The sequence below is a fragment of the Aphelocoma coerulescens genome, assembly GCF_041296385.1.
Source record: "Aphelocoma coerulescens isolate FSJ_1873_10779 chromosome Z unlocalized genomic scaffold, UR_Acoe_1.0 ChrZ, whole genome shotgun sequence".
In the NCBI taxonomy this organism is placed as follows: domain Eukaryota; kingdom Metazoa; phylum Chordata; class Aves; order Passeriformes; family Corvidae; genus Aphelocoma; species Aphelocoma coerulescens.
This window is the reverse complement of record NW_027184085.1, coordinates 8,817,422-8,838,633: the sequence shown is the minus strand read 5'-3', so window position 1 is coordinate 8,838,633 and position 21,212 is coordinate 8,817,422. Positions and strand designations below refer to the sequence as shown.

Here is a 21,212-nt window from a genome sequence, read left to right as displayed (position 1 = left end):
AAATAACCTTTTCTTCTGCCTTGCAGCTGTTCTGCCCCTCAAAACTGTTGGCACAGGAGCCAAGCCCTGATTTTAAAGTCCAATGCCAGCAGCTGGAAAACCTGTGGACCACCAGGGACAGAGGACAGCCATGGAGGCCAGTGGCTCATGCTGGCAATAAATCTGGTGCAGGATTAGTACCCTCACAAGAGAGGCTTGGACTCCACCTCTCCGTAGAGTGGTGCTCCCCAGAGCTGTGCCCTGGGATTCTCCAAAGCCAGGGAGCTGGGGCAGGGGTAGGAACTGCAGTATCCACCCTCCCCTTCCAGCCTTCCAGTGACTCCCTGGAGGGAATGGGGCTGATGGAGAGCCTAAACCTGGCTGAAAAGAGACCAGTGGGTTGTGAAAATCAAGGGCAGCTTGTTTTCTTCTTTTCTAAGGGCACAATAATCACTTTTGCCGAGAGCGACTCGCACGTCCCAGGCTGAACAGCAGCAAACCAAGCAGCGCTCTGCAGCCCTTCAGGGGCACAGATTGTCACCTGCCCTGTCAAGATGGGTGTGGGGCTGCACCCATGGATCTGCCAAAATGAGGCAGCAGTGGGGCTGGAAGCAGGAGCACAGCAGGGCTCTGAGTTGGCACCGTGTTACAGGCCAGACCAGAGCAGGGCAGGGCTTGTCCCCATCCCTGCAAGGGCATCTCTGCTCAACTCCCCAGCTGTGGAGAAAGCAAACCCAGTTCATGCAACTCCCACTCTGGCACGACCCAGCTGCCTCTGCACTGAGATGGACGACTGCTCACTCTGACTGCAGAGCCCATAACTCGGGATGGAACAGCAAACATGCCACACAGGATCACCCAAATCCAGCTTTTAATTAAAATGGGGAGGCAGAGCAGGCAATAATTTCCCTGGATACCTCATCAGGCTGGAGCAGCTGTGCTGGTGCTGTGCAACAGGCATTGGCTGCACTGGTGTGGGGCTCTGTGCCTGCAGCTGGATTGCTGTAGGATTTCCAAGGAAATACAGGAGAAAGGGGTTAGAAAAGCCACAATCACTGCTCCTGCACCTACCAAAATAAAATCATCCTGACTAGGACCAGCTGAAACTATTTCCTACCATTGTTAAGGTAGCTGCCCGCAGGAGGGGAGGGAGTTGGGAGCCAAGACAAAGCCAGGAGGGTACAGCCCAGGAGAGATGTAGGCAGGAATTGCATTCTGTCAAGCATGGTTATGGGATTGACAGCAAGCCACCAAATTTCACTGCTGCCATTCTATGGCATCACTGATCACATAAGCATCACCCTGGGATGCAAGTGCCCACACTCACACCTGTTCCAGCAGGCTGCATGTTCCTCTTCTCTAAAAAACACAGAACCCTCATCAGCACTTGCACCAACTCTGACTGCTCATGGTGCTCTGTCAAACAGTCCATCCAAGAGCAGGCTCCACAGGAGCTCTGGAAAGAGAACAAGTTTGAAACAGATAAATGCTGCAGGAGGAGGAAACTTTGGGGTTTCTACACCTACCCAGTTGCAGATGCAGGAGGGTGGCACAAGGACTCAGAGGATGCCTTGCTGTATCTCTGTAGTGAGGGGCTGTCATGCTCCCTGATCAGGAAAGTGTTAGACAGCCCATGGTATGTGCTCACTGATTTGTCCCCTGGAGCTGCATCCTGCAGTGGCTTTGGGCTCTCAGAGCTGACAATCACCAGCAGAAACTCTCACATGTCAGTGTTACAGTGGGGAAACTGCAACACGCGTATCAAACAATGAGGCCAGTGGAAAAGAAATATATATGGACCAATTCCTGTTAGATGTTTCAGAGATGTTTATTTCTCCAGCCGCATGGCTGAGGATCTGCTGAGGAACTCTCACAATCACGGGACCCGAGGGTCCCTGCCCGCGCAGGGGAACACAAACCAACCAATGGGGAACGAGGCTGACCAGGGGCAGGGAAACCCCGTGTGTCTGTGTCCTCAGGGCCCCTCTCCCAGGACCCCATGGCAGGAGGGGAGGGACCCCGACATTTCACCTGTTTATTTTTAACAAAAGAGATTTAAAACTTAACATTGAAAACAACTGGATAAACATAACAAGAACAGCTTCAAAACAGAACAAGCCACCCTCCTGAGTCTTTAAATGTCCAAACAGATTCCCTGGAACATCTTAAGGCTGACAGAAAGGAGACAGGACTCTCCAGGCATGCTTTGTGGGGAAACTGAGGCAGGAGAGGGTTTAATTTCTTCCCTCCCCCTTTTCATCCCCCTCCTCGGCATCGGAGAGGAGTTGTAGGGAAAGGGAATTGTATAGGGAAGCCATGGGGTGAAAACCGGGTTAGGAATAAACTGGGGATAGGGTAAACTTAGGAAAGGGTTCATATTGGGTATAGGGTAAAAGGGGAAAATAGGCTGTGGGTAAGGAAATTGCTGGGATGGATATTGTTTATAATTTTGTGCATAATGGCTGCCTTTGACTGGAATACCCCCAGGCCCAGTAACATTCGCTGCTTGTAAACCCTTCTTTCCTTGCACTATATCAAATTGAACAACTTCCCCATCTCCTACACTTTGCAGGTAATTTTTAGGCTTATTCCTTTTAATGGCAGTTCTATGGATGAATAAATCTTCCCCTGTATCATCTCGTGTTATAAATCCATAGTTGTTTTTTGCATTGTACCATTTCACAGTTCCTGTGATTTTCTTTGCTAGAACTTCTCCCATCACGTGCTTGCGTGTTCGTCGTGGGTGCCGGTCCCGCGTGGCCGCCGCCTCGCCGACTCCGACGTCTCGGTCAGGCCCCCGCGTTGTGGCTGCTCTGCGCTCTCCGAGTGGCGCTGCTCTGGCGCGTGTCTGGGCTCTGCGCGGCCCCGCGCTGCCATCGCCGCTGGCTCCGTGGCCTGTGAGTGGTTCCGCTCCGCAAACTCCACGCTGCTTTGAGAGCGGCCCCGTTCCAGCTTGGTGCTGTGCTGCGCGGCTTCTCGTGTCGCTGTGGAAACCGCCGCTTCTCCCTCCACAGGGCTCTCTGAGCCGTATGCACAGAGCGGGCTTCCACGCCAACCCCCAGTTCCTGGTTGCTCGTGACCCATGACACCCGCGGCGCCTGCGGCATCGCTCCCTCACTCGCGGCCAGGTGGCCGGGGACCCTGAGACAGGGATGGGGTCTGTGATAAGGCGCGCGCTCCCGAGGGGGCCGGGCGCATCCAGCGCAGGCACCTCTGCTGGCACGGCTGCAGTCACGCGCTCCTGGGATGGCCATCGCGTAGTCTCGGCCACGGGATTAGGGCCATCCTCTGTTCTAGGGGTAATGGGACCATACAAATGCTCCTCAAGAGCTTCACTGATTACAAGGGATGCATGAAGAGGTTCTGTCACTAGTGCCTGTTCTGTTTGATCCTTTATCTCACACAAGAGCTCAGACCAAAAGCACCCATGAATAGTCCCAGGAGGATCAATATCAAAAAGTAAGTCTCGAGAAATATAAAAGAAATACTTTCCTGTTTTGTTGTTCAAGGATTCCTTTAACTTCTAGATACATTTCTTTCTGTGGCTCAGAGAGCCACATTTCCCACGATTCTTCCATAGTCCAGAGAGAATATCCAAACCAAGGTGAGAAGAGAGATCTAGAGTGGTTTTTACTCACGAATTTTCTGTCCTTAGGGATCAGTGTCTTGCCAGCAATTCTCTACCATTTGTTACAGTGGGGATACTGTAACAGGTGTATCAATCAATGAGGCCCATGGAAAAGAAATATATATGGACCAATTCTTGATAGATGTTTCAGACAGATGTTTATTTCTCCAGCCGCATGGCCGGGGCTCTGCTCAGGAACTCCTCAATCACGGGACCCAAGGGTCCTTGCCCGTGCAGGGGAACACAAAACAACCCATGGGGAACGAGGCTGACCAGGGGCAGGGAAACCCCGTGTCTCCCCCCCAGGGCCCCTCTCCCAGGGCTACATGGCAGGAGGGGAGGGACCCTGACATGTTGGCCCTGTCCATGGTCTCAGAATGCACCAGGCACAAGATCTGCTGAGAAGGAAAACTGAGGCAGTGACAGAGCTCATGCCAGGGCTGCTGTGTGACATGGTGATGATGGGGTGGCTCTAAGAGCTGCTGCAACACAGTCCCCAGGCTCAGAAGAGTTCCAGCTGCTGGGCCTTCCAAGCCAGGGAGATCATGTGAAGGGCTGGGGAGAGTTCTAAGCACCAAAATATCCCGCCCCGCACTGGCCCTGCAGGAGGAGGGATCCCTGAGCCGAGGCCCCACTCAAAGGGTGTCTGTGGGACACAGCTTTCCCCTCACAGGCTAAGAAGGTCACCGGCACTGAGGCAAAGCTTGCTGCAAACCAGCTCATCTCCTGCAGCCTCATTATCATGTGCATTATAATGAGGGAGTGAGCAGAGGGCATGGAGAGGGACGTCACCACTGTGCAGGACAGAAGTAGTGCATGCTACCGACCAGAGTACCCCTCTGTCCCATGAAAACCAGCCCTCACAGGCCTTGCCAGCTGTAGGACATTGGTACAGTCCTATAAGTCCCTTCCCAACCTCTGCTTGCCCCATTCCTGGCAGTCCCAGTGCACTCTCCCCATCTCCCACTAGGCAAAGTGCTCGAATGTCTGTGGACACCCTGGATGCAGGGGCAGAGGAGCCAGTGATGCCATCCTCAGTCCTCTGGTTTTGGGTGAGTGGGGATCTTGGGGAGGGGATCACAGTGCCGCTACAACCCCCAAGGGAGGCTTGGTGCTCAGATCTCCAGCTGCATTTCCAGTATTAGATCCTGCCTAGTAATGGGCTTCACTGTGTGCCCTGGCGGCTGTGAAGGCAGATGCTGCCACATGGCACGGGTGTCTCTTCCCACTCCCTGCTGTCTGTAGGGATCAACAATGCCCCCATTAAAAAATCCATTGAGCCAAGGTCAGCCCAAGCAGCTGACTGAGGTGGCAGTGCAGGAGCACTACAGGAACACCATCAACCATCAACCCCTCTGCCTATCAGCCTGAGAAGAACTGTTTGTCCAGGTCCAAAGGTTCTGCCAAGGTACCAGCTGTTCTTCTGTGTCACAGAGGGCATATCTCCATGGGGTCTGGGGGCTGATGGTGCTGGCAGTGGCTCTGTTCATCCCCTCTTTCTATCTTGTGTCCTCCTTCCAGTGCCAAGGAGATGCTCCCTCAGTATATGTGCTTGCGGCTTTGCCACGGCCACCCATCTCCTTCCCAGGACTGAGACTGTCCCTGTCGCAGGGATGTCTGCACCTCCTGAGGGTTCTGACTTCCAGTGGCCCATAAATACCTCCTGGTGGTAAGTGCTGCTTGGGAAATACTCTCCTGGTGCCCCATAGTCCCCAGGGACCAAGGCTGCATGAGCAGGGACAAGTGGCCTATGAGCTGCAACTGATGTGTGTAACCTCTATGACAGATCCTTAACAAAGCCAGATTTACTCCCAGGACAGGTGTTTGTATGCATGGTCTCATCCAGCCATGCTTGGGACTGTACAACACCTGAAATCCTGCTGGCATCCCTGAGCCCACCTGCATGTAGCTTAGCATCTCCCAGATTCTGGGGCCATGTCAGTGTTTCTTGTGCTGCTCTTGTATTTTCAATTGTCATTGTGTGCTCTACTTACCAAGAACAAGTTCCCTGGCCACACTGTTATGCCGTAATCAGCCCTGTCCTTCACCCACTGCAGGTCTGGCAGTACCTTTTAATCCCCACATGTTTACCTTTAGGATGTCTCTGTTGCTGAAGCAGCTTTTTTCAGCCCTGGGCAGAGGGCAGAAAAGACACTGTTCAACCAGCACAGTCATCGCTCTGCTGCTGCATCAAATCCCCGTGGGCCAAAATTAGGTGTGAGACTTAGCAGAAAACATGTGATTGGCTTTAAATTCCTGAGATCAGAAACTAAAACCAAGCAGCAACAAGAATAAACAGGGAGCACTGGATTCCCCATATATGTCCCTATGCCTGAGCTTCAGAAAGAAGTTTCTCAAGGACTTCTCCACCAAGAAACAGGAATATTTTCCTCAACTGGCATGGATCTGGCAACAAGAATTTTAGGAAAATGAGAGAGAGTGCAAGAGACAATGGTGTTCACAGGCAGGGAGCCACTGGAAATGGTTCACTGAGATGGCAATGCCAGGGTACATTAGTTTATCTCAGAGGCTTACTTTGCCCCATGGCACTGGTGAAGGGCAAAGGTGGTCTTTCATTAAAGCTGGCTTGGGCAACTGTTCCCCTCAGACCCTTTCTCACAGTCTGGGGAAGTTCCTGGGAAAGGGGGAGAAACGTCATTGACTGCTGGTTTGGTGGGCACTTTAACAGTCCTTGCAGGCTGGTGCCCCCCCACCATGCATAAGCTGGAGACCAAGAAAGCATGCAAGGGAAAGCTCTGGGAGCATAGTAACACAGCCAAAAATAGAAGCAGTCATTGACACCCGTGTTTGTCGGCTTCATGCTGGGCTGCTGAGGACGTGCTTACTTTTGGCAAGTTGTCCAGGAAGAGCTGCCATCCATCTGGGGTACTGAGCACTGACACATGCTACATAAGGAGGGGTACTTTGAAAGCAGCACATAATTAATGAAGGCATGAAATGCCCTTGTCTGACTACGATCTGAGAGCACAGTGCCAGGGGGCAATACCACCCAGGCCCCTCCATGTGTGCTGCTGATCATAAATCCACGGCACTGTGGTCCTCACAGCGGGGTGATGCTCCAGCACAGAGCCATCTGGGGACCCACATGCCAGTGGGGCAGCAGCGTGCCGTGCTGTGCCCACACCAAGCAGTACCGCAGTCCTCCTGAGAGCCGGGAAAATCCCATTAAACCCCATCCCGGACTAAAACCATCCCATGAACAGCATGTCCTAGCCCAAAAGCACCCCATTGAAAAACCTGGCCCGGCCCCAAAGCATTCCATGTAAAGCCCATCCCAGTCCCAAAGCATCACATGAAGAGCCCAGCACAGCCCAAAGGCATCCACTGAAACCCTGTCCCTGCCCCACGGCATCCCTTGACAAACTTGTCCCAGCTCCAAAGCATCTCATGAAAACCGCATCCCGACCCAAAAGCACCCCGGCACAGCCCCGCCGGAGCCAAACCCCGATCCCCCTAGCCCAGCCCCGGGGGTACCCCATCCCCACGCACCCCCGGACATCCCCAGCGGCTCCAGCCCCCGGCGCCCCCCGGAGCTGCCCTGCCCGGGCCGAACTACATCTCCCATCGGGGAGCGCCGGTCCGGGGGCCGGTCCGGGGCGGGAGCCGGGGCGGGGCGGGCAGCGCCCAACCCCGGAACCGCGCTGAGCCCCGCGCCCGGAGCCCCCCGGGCCGGCAGACCCGGCTATGGCCCCGCGGTGCCGGTGAGTGAGCGGCTCCCGGGGCTGCGCTCGGGGCGGGGGCGGGGGCGCAGCCCCGGCTCGGGGGTGCGGGAAGAGGCGGGCGAGGGGCTCCCCCTCCCGCAGACCCCAGGCTGCGGCATCGGCGAGGGCTCGGGAAGGCCCGCGGGGAGCGGGGTGAAGGTACGGAGCTTTGCCCGGACCTTGGGGTGCGAGCCCTCCGCACCCCGCCGGGCAGGGGCCGCGCGAGTTCTCCGGTAGGTGGGAGTCTGCCTGCCCGGAGATGAACGGAGCCGGGAGACGCGTCCCCGGCACGACTCGCAAAGAGCAGCTTCAACTTTTGCCGCTTGATAAGATGCGTGGTAGTGAAAACTTTGCAGATGGGTATACGCAGCTCATTGTGCTGTGTACTCGGTTGGGTTTGGAGTGCGTTTTGGGACAGCTCTGACGTCGCTGGCCATGGCAAGGAGTGGCCAAAGCTGTGTTAGAAAGCACAAATGCTTCTTCCCCTTTTCCCCCCTTACCACTTTGGGATACCCATGATGTCCAAAGGCAAGTGCCTGGCACAGCAGACACCCACAGCCCAGTGGAGAATGACGTTTGTGAGGCTGTGTGGCTGGATCTGCACATGGAAAAGCTGCTCAGGAGCACTTAAAGGGATTGGTGACTGCGTTTGGGCCAAGGTTATCCAGAATCACTGACTGTTGGATACAAATTCTGGGACTTGTGTCAACAGCCCAGCATCTTGAGCCATCCACAGCTCTCTGGAGCTGCCAGTGCCTGGAGTTTCATGGTGACTCGATGACTGGAAAATTGGCAGGGCTGTGCCAGAGGGGCGTGCTTAGGTTTCCATTTCTCCCCCATATCATGTTGTAGCACTTGGATGTTGGGGTGGGCTCAGGTTTCAGCCTGCATCAGCATCCGAAATGCTGAGAGCTCCCGAAGCGCTGAGTCAGCTCTTCGAAGAAAGAATCTGCGTGGACAAAATGGGGCACTGGGTCCCACTTACAGGGTGGGTTGTCTTGGAGGACAGAGATGAGCAGCGAGTGAGATTGACACCCACTTTGGGGAGAGGCTGTTGGAGTGATGGGGTGGTAGATGACACACGTCTTGTACCAGCTGGAGTTGGGCTGGGGACCAAGAGACAGTGGCAAAGACACCAAAATCTTTGTGGCCGTGTATCTTACATGGCAAAAGTGGCACATGAAATAAGCTAATAGCACCACTGTTTGGTGTTCTGCTTTTGCCACTGTTTGGCACAAGATCTGACGGCCCTGTGGGTGCAGAGGAGCTGACTGCTGGGCTCAGGGTTACCCAGTGGACCACAGCTTCGGAGCTCGGCTCTCTCCAGCTCCCACAGAGCCTGTAGGACTTCTCTGCCTCTAAGGACAGAGGCATGTCCTTAAGGGGAGAGCCCTGGAGCTTGTCCAGTGTACACATGTCTGGTGTACTTTGATACAAGTGGACCAGGAGGACTCTCTTTGTTTTAAAGTCTCCACAGATCTTTGCAGCTCAGATAAATTCAGGCTCCCTGATGTGCCTTGAGGCAGGGGAAAGAAAAATCCTCTGGTCATGGTTTAGTCGTGAGATGAAAGCACCACGAGCTGTGTGCAGGGTTACAGTGAAAACCCAGTTTATTAAACTTCATCTTGGTAATTAGCACGGGGTGAAGAACAAAGAAAGATGATAGTGTAAAAGGGGAATTGTCAGGGATGTTAAATATTAAGTCATCTGCTGCCAGAATTGGTTCCCTGTGGCTGCTTTGTATTCATGGTCAAACACTGGATGAAGTGTCTAAATGGGTTTGGAGCATCACTTGACACTGGAAACTTTAAAAGACAAAACTGGACTGCAAAGTCATGACTCCTATAATAAAGGTGAAAGCATTTAAGGCTGGGCAGAGCTAATGCCACAGCTTCAAATCTCCTGCCTCCTCTCGCAGACAGAGCGAGGTGCTGGCAGCCTGTCTGCGCTTTGCAGATGAGCTCTGTATTCACACAGCCACCTTGGATTTGGGGTTTATCCTCCAGGTGCCCAGTGCTGTTTAATCCTATCTTACAAACCTACCAGCACCAGTGGGGCAGCTTGTTTCTTTTCACACGAGGCAGCCTCATTACTCTTCTGGGTCATGACTCTGCTTAAAATCACAAGATTTGGGAAAGAAAAGAAAAATCACCCCAAACCTTGGGTTGGATTTTAGTCTTTTTTCCCTTGTGCTTTCTGATTCTGGCGCTCCTGTGAGTGCAGGGAGGGGATGCGCCTTCGCCGGCCCTTCCCGCCCACCTGGCAGGGAGGTGAGATGCCAGCCCGGATCCCGGGTGTCCCGGAGCGGAGGAGGGTGGAAGCGCGCTCCCGTGTGCGGCCGCCCCTCCTGGCTGGGCTCCGCTCGCCTTGGCACACCCCGGCCGGAGGGTTGGCTGCTCACACATCCGTCACGGTGCCTGAGAAGACAGCGGTGACGTGCTGGTCCCCTCCTCCTGCCCGCGGACACCCGCTGCTCACGGAGCGGCCAGCTCGGAGCCCCGGAACGCCCCACGTGATGGAGAGGATGGAGCTGCCGGGGACGTGGAGATGGAGCGGTGCTCCTTTTTTATGTGCTTAAAAAGACGTCTGTGGTGGAGCCAGGCGGCAGGCAGGGATCCCCAGGAAGCCATGGCCAGGTAAGTACTGGGGCACCGTGCCCCGCAGGGATGAGCTGCCTCCTGCATGGGCCTCTGTGTCCAGCAGCCGAGTGCGGTGGAGAATTTGCAGCAGCCCTGACAAGAAGGGTCTGTCACTTTGCAGGAGGGGCAGAGAGCCCCCCCACCGCAGCATCTCCAGAAACCCCGCAGGCCAGTCAGTGGGTCGATCCCTGTTCTGACCACGGCAAGGACGGTGAAGGTGGAGGATCCCCCAGGGCTCAGGGGCCGGGTGTCTGTGCCTCACACATGCCCCCGGAGGTGGCTTGAGTGTTGCAGAGATAAACCCAGAGCCTCAGGGTGATCCATTGTAGTATTTGGGGAAATCCCCAGGATTAGGGAGGGAATGAGTGCTTCTGATCCATGTGGAATCAGGGTGTGTGGGGAGCAGCCCTGCGCTCTGTGCCTGCGTTGTCACCAGGTGCCTCCACCCATCTCACCTGCTCCCATCAGCGTCAAGCGGGAGGAGCAGTGATTTCACCTTATTTGACTCCAAAAAGCCCTCCACGGAACTCCAGTGCTCTGCTGCAGACCCCTCCAAGGGAAATTAAACCCCCAGGAAGGGTTTGTTTGTCCCCTGTCTCAGGTGTGCAAAGTCCCTTTGTCAGGGCAGGTTCCCTACAGGGGTTTTCAGGCTGGACACATGGAGGTTTTATTGCCTCCCAGCTTTTTTGCAGAGAAGAAATTTTCCCCTTAATTTGCTGTCCTAATTCCCTGCTCTTGTGTGGGGTTGGAGATGCCTCCTGGTAAAATCTGCAGTGTTTCTGTACTATTTCCTGAGCTCAACTCCTGCCAAGATGTTTGGGGAGGAGGCGGCAGCACCTTGCAGTGGAAGAGGGAGGGTTTCCTGGCATCCCGGTGGGGGAAGTGGGTGTGTGTCTCCGGCAGGAGCTTGGCCCCTAGCGCAGTTCAGACCTGACCCTGCCAGGCCAATAGAGACCAGTTGTATGTTATTGACCCTCTTTAAATGAATGTCCTAATTGCAGAGTGGCTGGGGTTAGTGGTGCTGTGGGTCTCGCAGCCCGTGGTTAGCAGTGGTGTTGGTAAAAATAGAAGCGGTCAAAAAATGGATTTTTATTTTTACCCTATAAAGTGTGTCCTGCTCAGATGTTTTGCTTTCATCTTGAGTTGAGGCAAGGCGACTTGCTGCTTCCACAGAACACAGAGAAAAAGCTTTGTTTTGGGTCAGCTGGGAAGCTCCGGCGCAGCAAGCTGCAAACATGCTGTTTGACTTTGACACTCTCCCTTCTAGTTTTCTTTTTTTTTTTTTTCCTGAGGAGTTAAAGGTCGCCACAATGTCATCTTGGAGCAAAATAACAAGCTAGCATTACACAAAAAAAAAATTGTTGAAACAGGCAGTGCATGAGCAGGCACCTCTGCGGGCTGTAGCTTGCGAGTGAGAGGCAGAAGGCATCTCTGGGGAGCCTGGGAGACTTAGCTCTCACCTGGGACGGTGCCAGATCTCCCACTGGAGAATGTACATTCTGTTAACAAGGCAAAAAAATAGAGGGCACAGACCAAGATTGTTTTTGGAGACCTCCTTGGCCCATCACTGTGCTGGGTGATGTCTGCAAACACCCTTCTCAGCATCTTTGTCAAAGTGATGTCTGAGTAGGCAATGTTCATCAGCAGCCACAGGGTTTGATTCTGACCCAGCCACAGCAGTCAGAGCAGGATTAGATCCACCAGCTCAATCACCCAGCTTGCACATCCCTCTGAGGCAGATTGGTGTCCAAAGGACTCAAGAGGCTGCAAAACCTTTCTTAAAAACCACATTATTTCTCTACTGACAGTGGCAGTGATGGCTCCCTCATGTGTGCCATGAGCTCCAGTCCATGGGGGGGAAAAGAAGGAAACAGCCTAAAAATAGAGCAGCTTCGAAGTAGTTCATAAATAATAAGCCAGCTTCATGAAAGGGAGATAAAAATCCAGAAATTCCCTGAAGCTGTGGGAGCTGCTGTCAATTTTAGATGGAGCCTCAGTAGCAGTATCAGATATTTCTTGGGCTTAAAACCCTAAATGAGAATTGGCAAAGAAAACACCATTTTTCCCCTTTTTTTGTAAATAAAATGTGAAAACTTTTCCCAAATTATTTGCAAGTCCTGCTTGGTGAAGGGTGCATTTTATTTTTTTCCCCCTTGACCTTTGCACTACCCAGATAAAGCACAAGTGAGACAGAGGCATGGCTCTGGAGTGACAGGTATTTGCATGTCCCTCTCTCTCTGGCATCCCAAAACCTCCCAGTGTTGAGAGGGTGAGGATTTGTTTAGGCTCAGTGTACCCATCTGTATTTCCAGAAGCATCCTGCCACTTGCAGCTTCACTCAGCTGTGCTGGTTTTGGCCAAAGTCCTTCTGCAAACCTTCCTTCCCACCATCCCTGGGATGGCCCTGTGCTGCTTCTGGTTCACCCTAAAGCCAAGGAAGAGTTGAGAGAGGGATGAAAGGTGTATCCCAAACACAGCCTCATCCCACCACCACCTCCTCCCTGTCTTTATTGCCCAATTTGCCTTGGCTCAGCTGGCCTTGCATCACAAGCGCTGGGTGGTGAGAGCCCTGTTGCCCACCTGGGGGGTAGGATCCAGCACTGGGTGACACAGTTGGAGTGGTTGGAGCTGTCTCCAACCCGTTCCCGAGCTCCTCGCTGCCAAGTGAGGGCTCTGCAGGAGTTGGCCATGGGACAAGTTGTTTAACTAAACCTATCGCCTGTTCAGGCTAATCGCTGCCTAATGCCTCTGTAATCCCATTTAAAGCAACTGGCTGTCTAGAAAGTTACTGACTCCCAGGGGAAGGTTAGAATGACCCGCCTGCTGCAAGGTCTGCTCCAATACCTGCTTCAAGATGAAGAATATAAACACAGAATATTTTGTTGAGCCTGTGCGCAGATGCTGCAGTGGGTTTGCACATGGCCATCCCTACAGTGGAGCAACAAGGCTTAGGTGGTGTTCAGGACCCCCTTCTGCTTTACTTTTCCTTTCTTGGATCTGTTTGAGGCACAGAGAAATACGTGTCTATGGCAGGGAGGGGGTTCTGTAACTCATTTTGGATCTTTTTCTTCCTTTTTCTTAAGAAAAAAACCAATCTCTTCAGAGGGAATCTCTGCAACTGGTTTCATTTGTGCGGAAAAAGAGGGTTTTTTCCCTCTGGTTTGCCCACAGCCAGCAGGTTTACAGCCCCAGAGCTTGGGGAGGAGCCGGCTGTGTTTGCTGGCACCAGGCAGAGATCAGGCAGCTGGTCTGCAGCTTTGCAGCTCCTCTCCCTCCCCTATTCCTCCGGCAGCTGCGTTTGTTTCTCACTCTCCCATGTCCTTACTTTACTTTTCTCCCCTGGATCCCAGGCGTTATGCTTGGCGGAGCCCAGCCAGGCTGTGGCCAAGGAAAAGCCATTAGGCTCTTGGCACAGCCCGCTTCCCCGGGGCCACTCAGGGGGGAGTGGGCTGGAGCTGAAACACAGCCTGGAGCCTTGCTGGATGGAGGAAGGGCCCTTTGGAGGTCCTGCACTGCTCACTACAAGGTTAGCTTTTCTTTCAGAAAAGCTGGAAGTTCTTTTCTACCCAGAAATGCTGTAAAGGTCTGAGCACATGGCAGGAGCCAGCCATTCTGTGCCACTCACTGCACCCCCTACACGCCCCCCAAAACCAGACATGAGCCACTGGTACCCCAGCCCCATTTGGCTCACCGTGAGCTGTGGAGAAGCAGGGATTTACCCACTTTGACTGCAAAGCATCACCCAGGTGGAGCAGCTGGAACATGCTTGGGACAAGGAGGAGATGTTGCTGCAGATGAATTAAATCTGCCAGGGAGGCAATATGATTAAAATTAGGAGTGGCTGTGTGGAATTCATTACGTGGTGTCTTTTATAGCTCTTAGTTATCTCTGTCTCTTAAAGACACTGTCAGTGAGCTGATCTGGTTCCTGTTCAGCCTCCTTCTACTGCCACCCAGTCTCCATTCCTGCCTCACTTAAAGTCTCCCCAAAACAAAAAACCACTAATTATGGCAATTATTTGGTCCTTGTTGCCCCGTGGCTGTTCCCTGTGTAGGGCTCAGGCTGTTCTCTGCATGTGTTGTCTTGCCTGGAGTAATTGGAGATGGTGTCTGGTACTTGGAACACAACACCTGGCATGTCACAGACAGGCAGAGGGAGCCGGGGGGAGCAAATGGATGACACGCTGTCCCTTGATGCAGAGGTTTTCTCAGACTATTTATATCCTCTCCTTTTTCAGAGACGGATGTTCTGGGATTTGGTGGAGGTGGGAGCTCTCCTAACAATCCGTTGTCTTCTCCTGAGAACCCCAGGCGTGCTTCTTTCCTACTCCTCTGCAGAAAGCTCTAGAGAAAACCCAGCACCATGTACACTTTCCTGCCAGAGAGTTTCACACCAGTGAAGCAGAAGCCCTCCAAGGAGCTGAGGCCCATGTTGGGCGCCATCTTGCTGGGCCTCATCCTGTTCATTGCTGCGGTGGTGGCCTGGTGCTACTACACGGTGTCCCTGCGGAAGGCGGAGCGGCTCAAGACGGAGCTGATGGACCTGCGGGCGGACGGCTTCATCATCCGCAACCAGCACGGGGAGGTGGTGTTCCGGCTGGCCTTCCGCTCGGGCAGCCTGGACCTGGAGTCGTGCTCCAAGGAGGGCGAGATCCTGAGCTGCTCGCGCTCGAGCCGGGGGCCGCTCAACTTCTTCATCCAGACGGTGAAGCCCAAGGACACGGTGATGTGCTACCGCGTGCGCTGGGAGGAGCTGGAGGCCGGCCCGGCCGTGGAGCACACCATGTTCTGGGAGGACGCCCACTGGTACGGGGGCTCGGAGATGAGCACCCAGCACTGGCCCATCCGCCTGGCCGGCTACCAGGAGCCCGTGCCCTACGTGACCAGCGATGTCTACTCCTTCCGCGACAGCTTTGGCGGCATCCTGGAGCGCTACTGGCTCTCCTCCAAGGCGGCAGCCATCAAGATCAACGACTCTGTGCCCTTCCACTTGGGCTTCAACGCCACCGAGCGCACTCTCTTCTTCCAGGCCCGCTACAAGGACTCGCCCTACAAGCCCCCGCCAGGCCAGCAGCCCTTCCCTGAGCTCAGCTACCGCGTCTGCGTGGGCTCTGACGTCACCTCCATCCACAAGTACATGGTGCGCAGGTACTTCAACAAGCCCTCCAAGATCCCTGCTGAGAACGCCTTCCGATACCCCATATGGTCCACCTGGGCCCTCTACAAGAATGATATTGACCAGGATAAACTCTTGCGATTTGCTGAAAAGATCAAGAAGTACCATTTTAACTGCAGCCACATTGAGATCGATGACATGTACACCCAAGCCTATGGGGACTTTGACTTTGACCCTGTCAAGTTCCCCAACGTAACAGAGATGTTTGCAAAGCTGAGGGAAGATGGGTTTAAGGTCACTCTGTGGACTCATCCTTTCATAAACTACAATTCCTCCAATTTTGGTGTGGGGATTGAGCGTCAGCTGTTCATCAAGGAGCCGTCAGGGCGGCTGCCAGCCATGGTGGAGTGGTGGAACGGCATTGGGGCCATCCTGGACTTCACCAACCCAGCAGCCCGGGACTGGTTCCAGAGCCACCTGCGCCAACTCCGGCACAAGTACGGCATCTCCTCCTTCAAGTTTGACGCGGGTGAGACCAGCTACCTGCCCAAGCAGTTCAGCACCTTCCGCCCACTATCGGACCCCAGCATCTGGTCCCGGCGCTACACAGAGATGGCCATCCCCTTCTACGAGCTGGCTGAGGTGCGGGTGGGCTACCAGTCACAGAACATCTCCTGCTTCTTCCGCATCATCGACCGTGACTCTGTCTGGGGCTACGAGTTGGGCCTCAAGTCCCTCATCCCCACTGTGCTCACCATCAGCATGCTGGGGTACCCCTTCATATCTGCGGACATGATAGGGGGAAATTTTTTCCCCAATAAGACCAATGGGGCAGTGGAGATCCCTGACCGGGAGCTGTACGTGCGCTGGCTGGAGCTGTCTGCCTTCATGCCCTCCATGCAGTTCTCCATCCCACCCTGGCTCTACGACAAGGAGGTGGTGGAGATTGCGCAGAAGTTCACGGAGCTCCATGAGTCGCTGGTGGCCCCGTTGCTGCTGGAGCTGGCGGGGGAGGTCACCGACACGGGCGACCCCATCATCCGTCCCATCTGGTGGATCTCCCCCCGTGACGAGGCCACTCACCGGATTGACTCCCAGTTCCTCATTGGGGACACCCTCATGGTGGCCCCGGTGCTGGAGATGGGCAAGCAGGAGCGGGATGTCTACCTGCCAGCGGGCAAGTGGCGCAGCTACAAGGGGGAGCTGTTTGAGAAGACCCCGGTGCTACTCACCGACTATCCCGTTGACCTGGACGAAGTTGCCTATTTCCTCTGGGTTTCCTAACAGGCTTCTTCATCAGCTTTGGAATAACCATGCCTTACCTAGGACTTTCTAACAAATAATAACTCTAATTGCACATTTCATTTGAGACTGGGGTGGAGGAAGGGAACTAAATAGACTTCACTGTTCTTGGGGATAATTTTTTTTTTATTTGGGGATTGGTCTTGATTTTTTTAATTTGGGTCTGGTGGTAGGCTCTGATTGGATTACAGTAGGCAACAATTTATCTGTTTAGGTCAGAAAGGAGTTGTTGGTCTGTCTGCAGACATGTAGTAAACCCAATATCTTTTCAGTTCTCAAGGATTTCAAGAGTTGGAAGTTGGTTAGGGCCAGTGGGGAGCGTTTCTAGTCTCGTGGGAGCACCTGGCACTGGGTATGGAGGCGTGTGCTGTGGGAGGGTTGCCACAGCACAGCCTGCCGTAAGTTTTATAATATGGCAAATATATTCAAAAGGATATTTTTAAGACCATAAAGCAAAACAGCATTACATATATATATATATATATACACACTTTTTTTTCCCCCTTTTGCCTGGCACAGCACTGAACTAACAGTTGCCCCATGCTCCTGCTTTCCTGGGTACTAGGCAGGTCAGGTCACTCAAGTGATATCCATGTGTTTTAACTGAATGGGTTGCTTATTTCCTGCTGGGACAGCTGCATCCCACCTGCTCACTCATTTGACTCCCTCTGCAAGGCTCTTGCCTCTCTGTGTTTTGCCCAGGGCATCAACATTGCCTTTCCTAGAGCAACACTGCCTGTGCCAGCACATCCCATTTTTTAAGCATTTATGACCCCACTTAGTTGCATGATTATCCTGCTGATGACATCCTTTTTGGGTTTTAAGGACAGATGAGGTTTGTTGCTGGCAGAAAGTCTGCCTGGAGCAAAGCTGTCCTCAGACACTCGGTGCGGCGCTTCCCTGGGAACAGCTGGTTCCCATGAGCCGCACATGTCTTGGATTGACAGTGATGTTTGCTGATAGCCGGCTTGCCTGTGGGTGGAAAACACCGGCTCTACGAACTGATGGGTCTGTGCCAGCGGGTGTTCTCACTGCACCCACGGAAATGTTCTCATCTAACATGAAGTTAAGCTAATACCCATCTCAGGTCGCCATTAAGAGATGATGATTTTGTTGAGGGTTTTCCTGAGTCAGCCCTCCTCTCTCCCTGGGAGAGTCCCAGGGACCTTCCTCAGGCAGCGTTGGTGTTGCTGGAGGTGCGATTGCTGTCAGAGGCTTCTACAGGGCACATGGGGTGATGGGATCCTGCACCCAAGTCCCCAGCAGCTGCCTCTTTGGCAGATTTCCTATTTGGTTTTGTATGGGAAAATGAATTTACAGAGACCCAAGGCAGGGCAAACAGGATTGAAGTCTGGCAGACTTCTTCCCTAAGGCAAGAATTCCTGGCTGTGCTCCGGTTGGGAACATGTGTCAGCCCCTGAATTTTTAATGAGCTTCTGCAGAATTGAACTGCAATGGCCGGGAAGGGTTGGGGCACCCTGCCCAGGCTACAGCCAGCCAAGGACAGCTCAGCATCTCTGGGGCTTCTCCTGGGATTATGTGTGGGCTGGGCATGGGTCTGGCACAAGTCAGCCACCCAGGGTGATAGTGCATGTTTTGGGTAGGGTTGGGTACAGTGAGGATCTTTCTTAAAGCCCATCTCCTACCACAGGGCTTTTCAGGAGGCAGAAAAGGAGATGCACTAAGCATCTAAGGGTTGTGATGGGGTGCAGGAGGAGAAATTCAGTTGTTAGGGGCAAAATCTGAAGAGCTTTGTAGTTAGGAAGGAAGTGAGGAAGTCTGGTTTCATTGATTCTTTGGAGCATGACTTTAAGACCTGTATCTGCCCTGTATAATTTCATCTCCAAATGAGATGTAGGGGAGCCTTATAAGTCCAGCTAGAGCACAAGCATTTCCTGAAGCCTGTTTGTTTCTCAGGCGTTTAATTCTGAAGGACTTGAGTTTCTTCCCGGCCACCAGTGCAAATAACAGTTATGTTACAAGTTACAGACACCCTCTGGCAAGGAGTTCATCCTGGAACCTCAGTGTCACTCATCAGGGCACTGCCAGGACTTGGTCCTTGCTTGCAGGGTGGCAGTGAAGGTGAGGAGATGAGGCTGGCCAAAGCCTTCAAGAAGGGCCGGGTGTGGAGGGGGCTTTTGCAGCCCCAGAAGTGCAGGAAGGCCATGCTTTGAGAGGCTCCAGCTCTTCCCTTTCAACCTTTGCTCATGAAATACTTGTCATCCTTTGGCTTGGGAGCACTAGGTGGAGGAGACGTTGCTGCACAGCTCAGCTGCCAATGCAGAATTGGGATCCTTGGCACAGGACTTCACGGGAAGGATCCCAGCATGACCATGAGATGTTGCCTTCTCTTCGCCTGGTTCCGTGCCACTCAGTGTATGCATCACTAATGAGGAATGAGGCTGCGTGAAGAGAAACACAGCATCCCTGTTAGTATCCTTCTACTATTAAAATGATGGGAGCAGCCAGATGAGTGCCTTCAATCTCCTTGCAGTGGTTTCAGGCACTGTCAGGAAGGTCATGGAGGAAATTCTCCATTAGACACACTGTCTTCTTTCCCCTTCCCTCAAAAGAAAGGATTTTATTAACAAAGTTATAATTTTCTTTTATTTAACTATACCAATGAATGGGTAAGATTATAGAGTACTCTTATTTTTCTAAATGCTGTAATTAGGGCATAAGTGTCCATAGCTGTTCAGTGGTCCAGCAAGGAGAAAGGTAAAGCTGCTGAGAGGACTAAGAGCTGATGTTGGGGATAGGCTCAGCAGTGCTGCCTTAAGCTGTCTCACAGGCTTCTAGGTGCCCTTTCCATCCAACTTTTTACCAAAACCACTATTTCTAACACTATGCTGTAGTACTGCAGGACTTGAGGATCTCTCAGACCTTGCAGACCAGAAATTCTGCACAGATACCTTGGGAACTGCTGCTAGGGATATTTCTCTGATTTACACCATGGGTCACTGGCCAAAGCTGGGTTTAGCTTCTCTTAGCCAAGAAAAAGCCCAAAACCAGGTTTGAGATGTAGATTCAGCCTTTTCACACATGATGCTTATGTGATTGAATTTTGAAGCTTGCACTGTTGTGTATCAGGTTTTCCGGATGCTTGTGTTTGTACATGCTGTCCTATGTCCGACTGTAATGCTGGTGGGTCTGTTTTTAACCACTTTTCTAATTTCTAATTGGTATGAACTGTAACATGAATCGCCTTGATTGAGATAAAATTTTGGAAAACAAAAAGAAGTTTAACTATGTCCATCTGTACCTAGTTGGTGGGGCTGGTGGTTCAGGGAGATTTGGGGCTTTTCTTACCCTAGTCTTCACTGAAATCAGGGTTGAGATTGTTGTTTTATTTAAAGCTTGCAGCCTGCAGCTTTGATGTATATTTTAAAAGGAGAAGCTGGCAGTAACCCCACTCTTGTGTTTGCAGTGGTGGCAGACAATCCCATTGGACTGAGGATTGTACTCCCTTGGGTCCTGACAGCAAAGAGACTAGCTGTGCCTTAGGGCTGGCCTGGAAAAGGCCATGTCCAGGTGAGCTCCATATTTAGTCAGCTGCCGGGGGTGGGGACCATACACACCAATAGGGTCATGCCCCTATTTCTACTGACATTCGCCCCAAAAAAGGCTCATCAACACTGATTCTGGGGGGATTTGCTAGTCCATGCTGCTCTCAGAGGACACATACTTCAAGACTGTAGGGGATAAGCAAGAGGAGCCTGTTCTCAGCTTCTCTTGGGTACTCCAGAAAGTCCTTCTGACTGTCCCCACGGTCCCCCTTTCCAGATGGTACTGACAGCAAGGACACGGGTGGAGTAGATGTTTGTAGCTATGGGAGTGCCAGAAATGGAGCATGTGAGACTCATTTAGGAGCCTGCCTTGCCCCACATCACCCCCTTTGCCCCAAATAATGTTTTTCCTTCCCTTCTCATTGTTACTGCACAAACCATAGCTACCTTGTGCCATTGGCATCAATAATAGTGGCCAACACATGCAGTGTGGCTTGAGGGTTGAGAGGGACTTCATTTCACTCCTTTTGCAATAAAAGACATTTTCCCAGTGCTTTTTCTTTGACTTCTTCCTTGGGTGCAAGTGGCATCCATACACTTGGCTGATGATCATATGGGGGATGAAGCTTGGCACTGCTGAAGACCTGTGGGCAGGTTGGCAACTTAAGAGCACTCACAGCCTTGCAGGAGGTCCTCAGTGATGCAGAGGTCCTCCTGAAAATCAGTGTTTTGGGTTTGAGTTGGTTTACATCCTCCCAAAGCCTGTTGCAGTGTGTGGAGATGGTGTCTGAGGCTCACCGTGACATGGGGACAGTGAATGGGGTCAGCTCTGTGCTGGGTCCCAGCTACATGGCAGTGCTCAAAAACACATCCACAGCTGTGTATTGCACAGGGAGAAGTGTTAGTGGCAAAATCCAAACCCCAGAGGGGCTGCAGCAAAAGCCCAATTTGTTGCAAATTGGATTTCAAGGAGGTGCCTATGGGTGACAGCAGAGCAGTGGCTGCTGGCCCAGGAGACCCACGCTGTGAGTGTGTCCATGCCTGCCTGAAATCACAGCTTTGATTAAAAGTAAGGAAGAAGCCAACAGGCAGGCAGAGCCCAAGGCTGGGGGGGACTCCGATGAAAGGACAGACTGACAGCAGCAGAGTCCCTTTGGGCACACGGCTGGATGGTAGCCTTAGGAAAAAAACAACCTCCTCAATCTGGGCGGGAGCTGCCAGCCTGCAGATCCCTTGTGCTGGGAGAGCCATAAAGATGGTTTGTGCTGACACAAAATCCCAGAGGCCAAGTAAAGAAAAACAGATTTTTATTTGTTTGGGT

General features: G+C 52.8%; 1 protein-coding gene across 3 annotated transcripts; it reads left to right on the top strand.

Moving 5' to 3' along the window:
* The first annotated feature begins 7,258 nt into the window (after nt 1-7,258).
* Nucleotides 7,259-19,625, top strand: LOC138103515 (myogenesis-regulating glycosidase-like). 3 transcript variants are annotated; one of them, XM_069001847.1, is made up of 2 exons: nt 7,259-7,329; nt 14,206-19,625. In XM_069001847.1, the coding sequence occupies exon 2, from the start codon at nt 14,331-14,333 to the stop codon at nt 16,365-16,367; it is 2,037 nt and encodes a 678-aa protein (XP_068857948.1). In that variant the 5' UTR covers nt 7,259-7,329; nt 14,206-14,330; the 3' UTR covers nt 16,368-19,625. The 3 variants fall into 3 exon arrangements, with proteins under 3 accessions (XP_068857948.1, XP_068857949.1, XP_068857947.1); XM_069001848.1 differs by lacking the exon at nt 7,259-7,329 and adding an exon at nt 7,350-7,488; XM_069001846.1 differs by lacking the exon at nt 7,259-7,329 and adding an exon at nt 9,821-9,965.
* The last annotated feature ends 1,587 nt before the right edge of the window (nt 19,626-21,212 follow it).

Bases quoted from the DNA above. Each gene is read 5' to 3' on its own strand.
- LOC138103515 (XM_069001847.1), top strand. From the start codon at position 14,331: ATGTACACTTTCCTGCCAGAGAGTTTCACACCAGTGAAGCAGAAGCCC.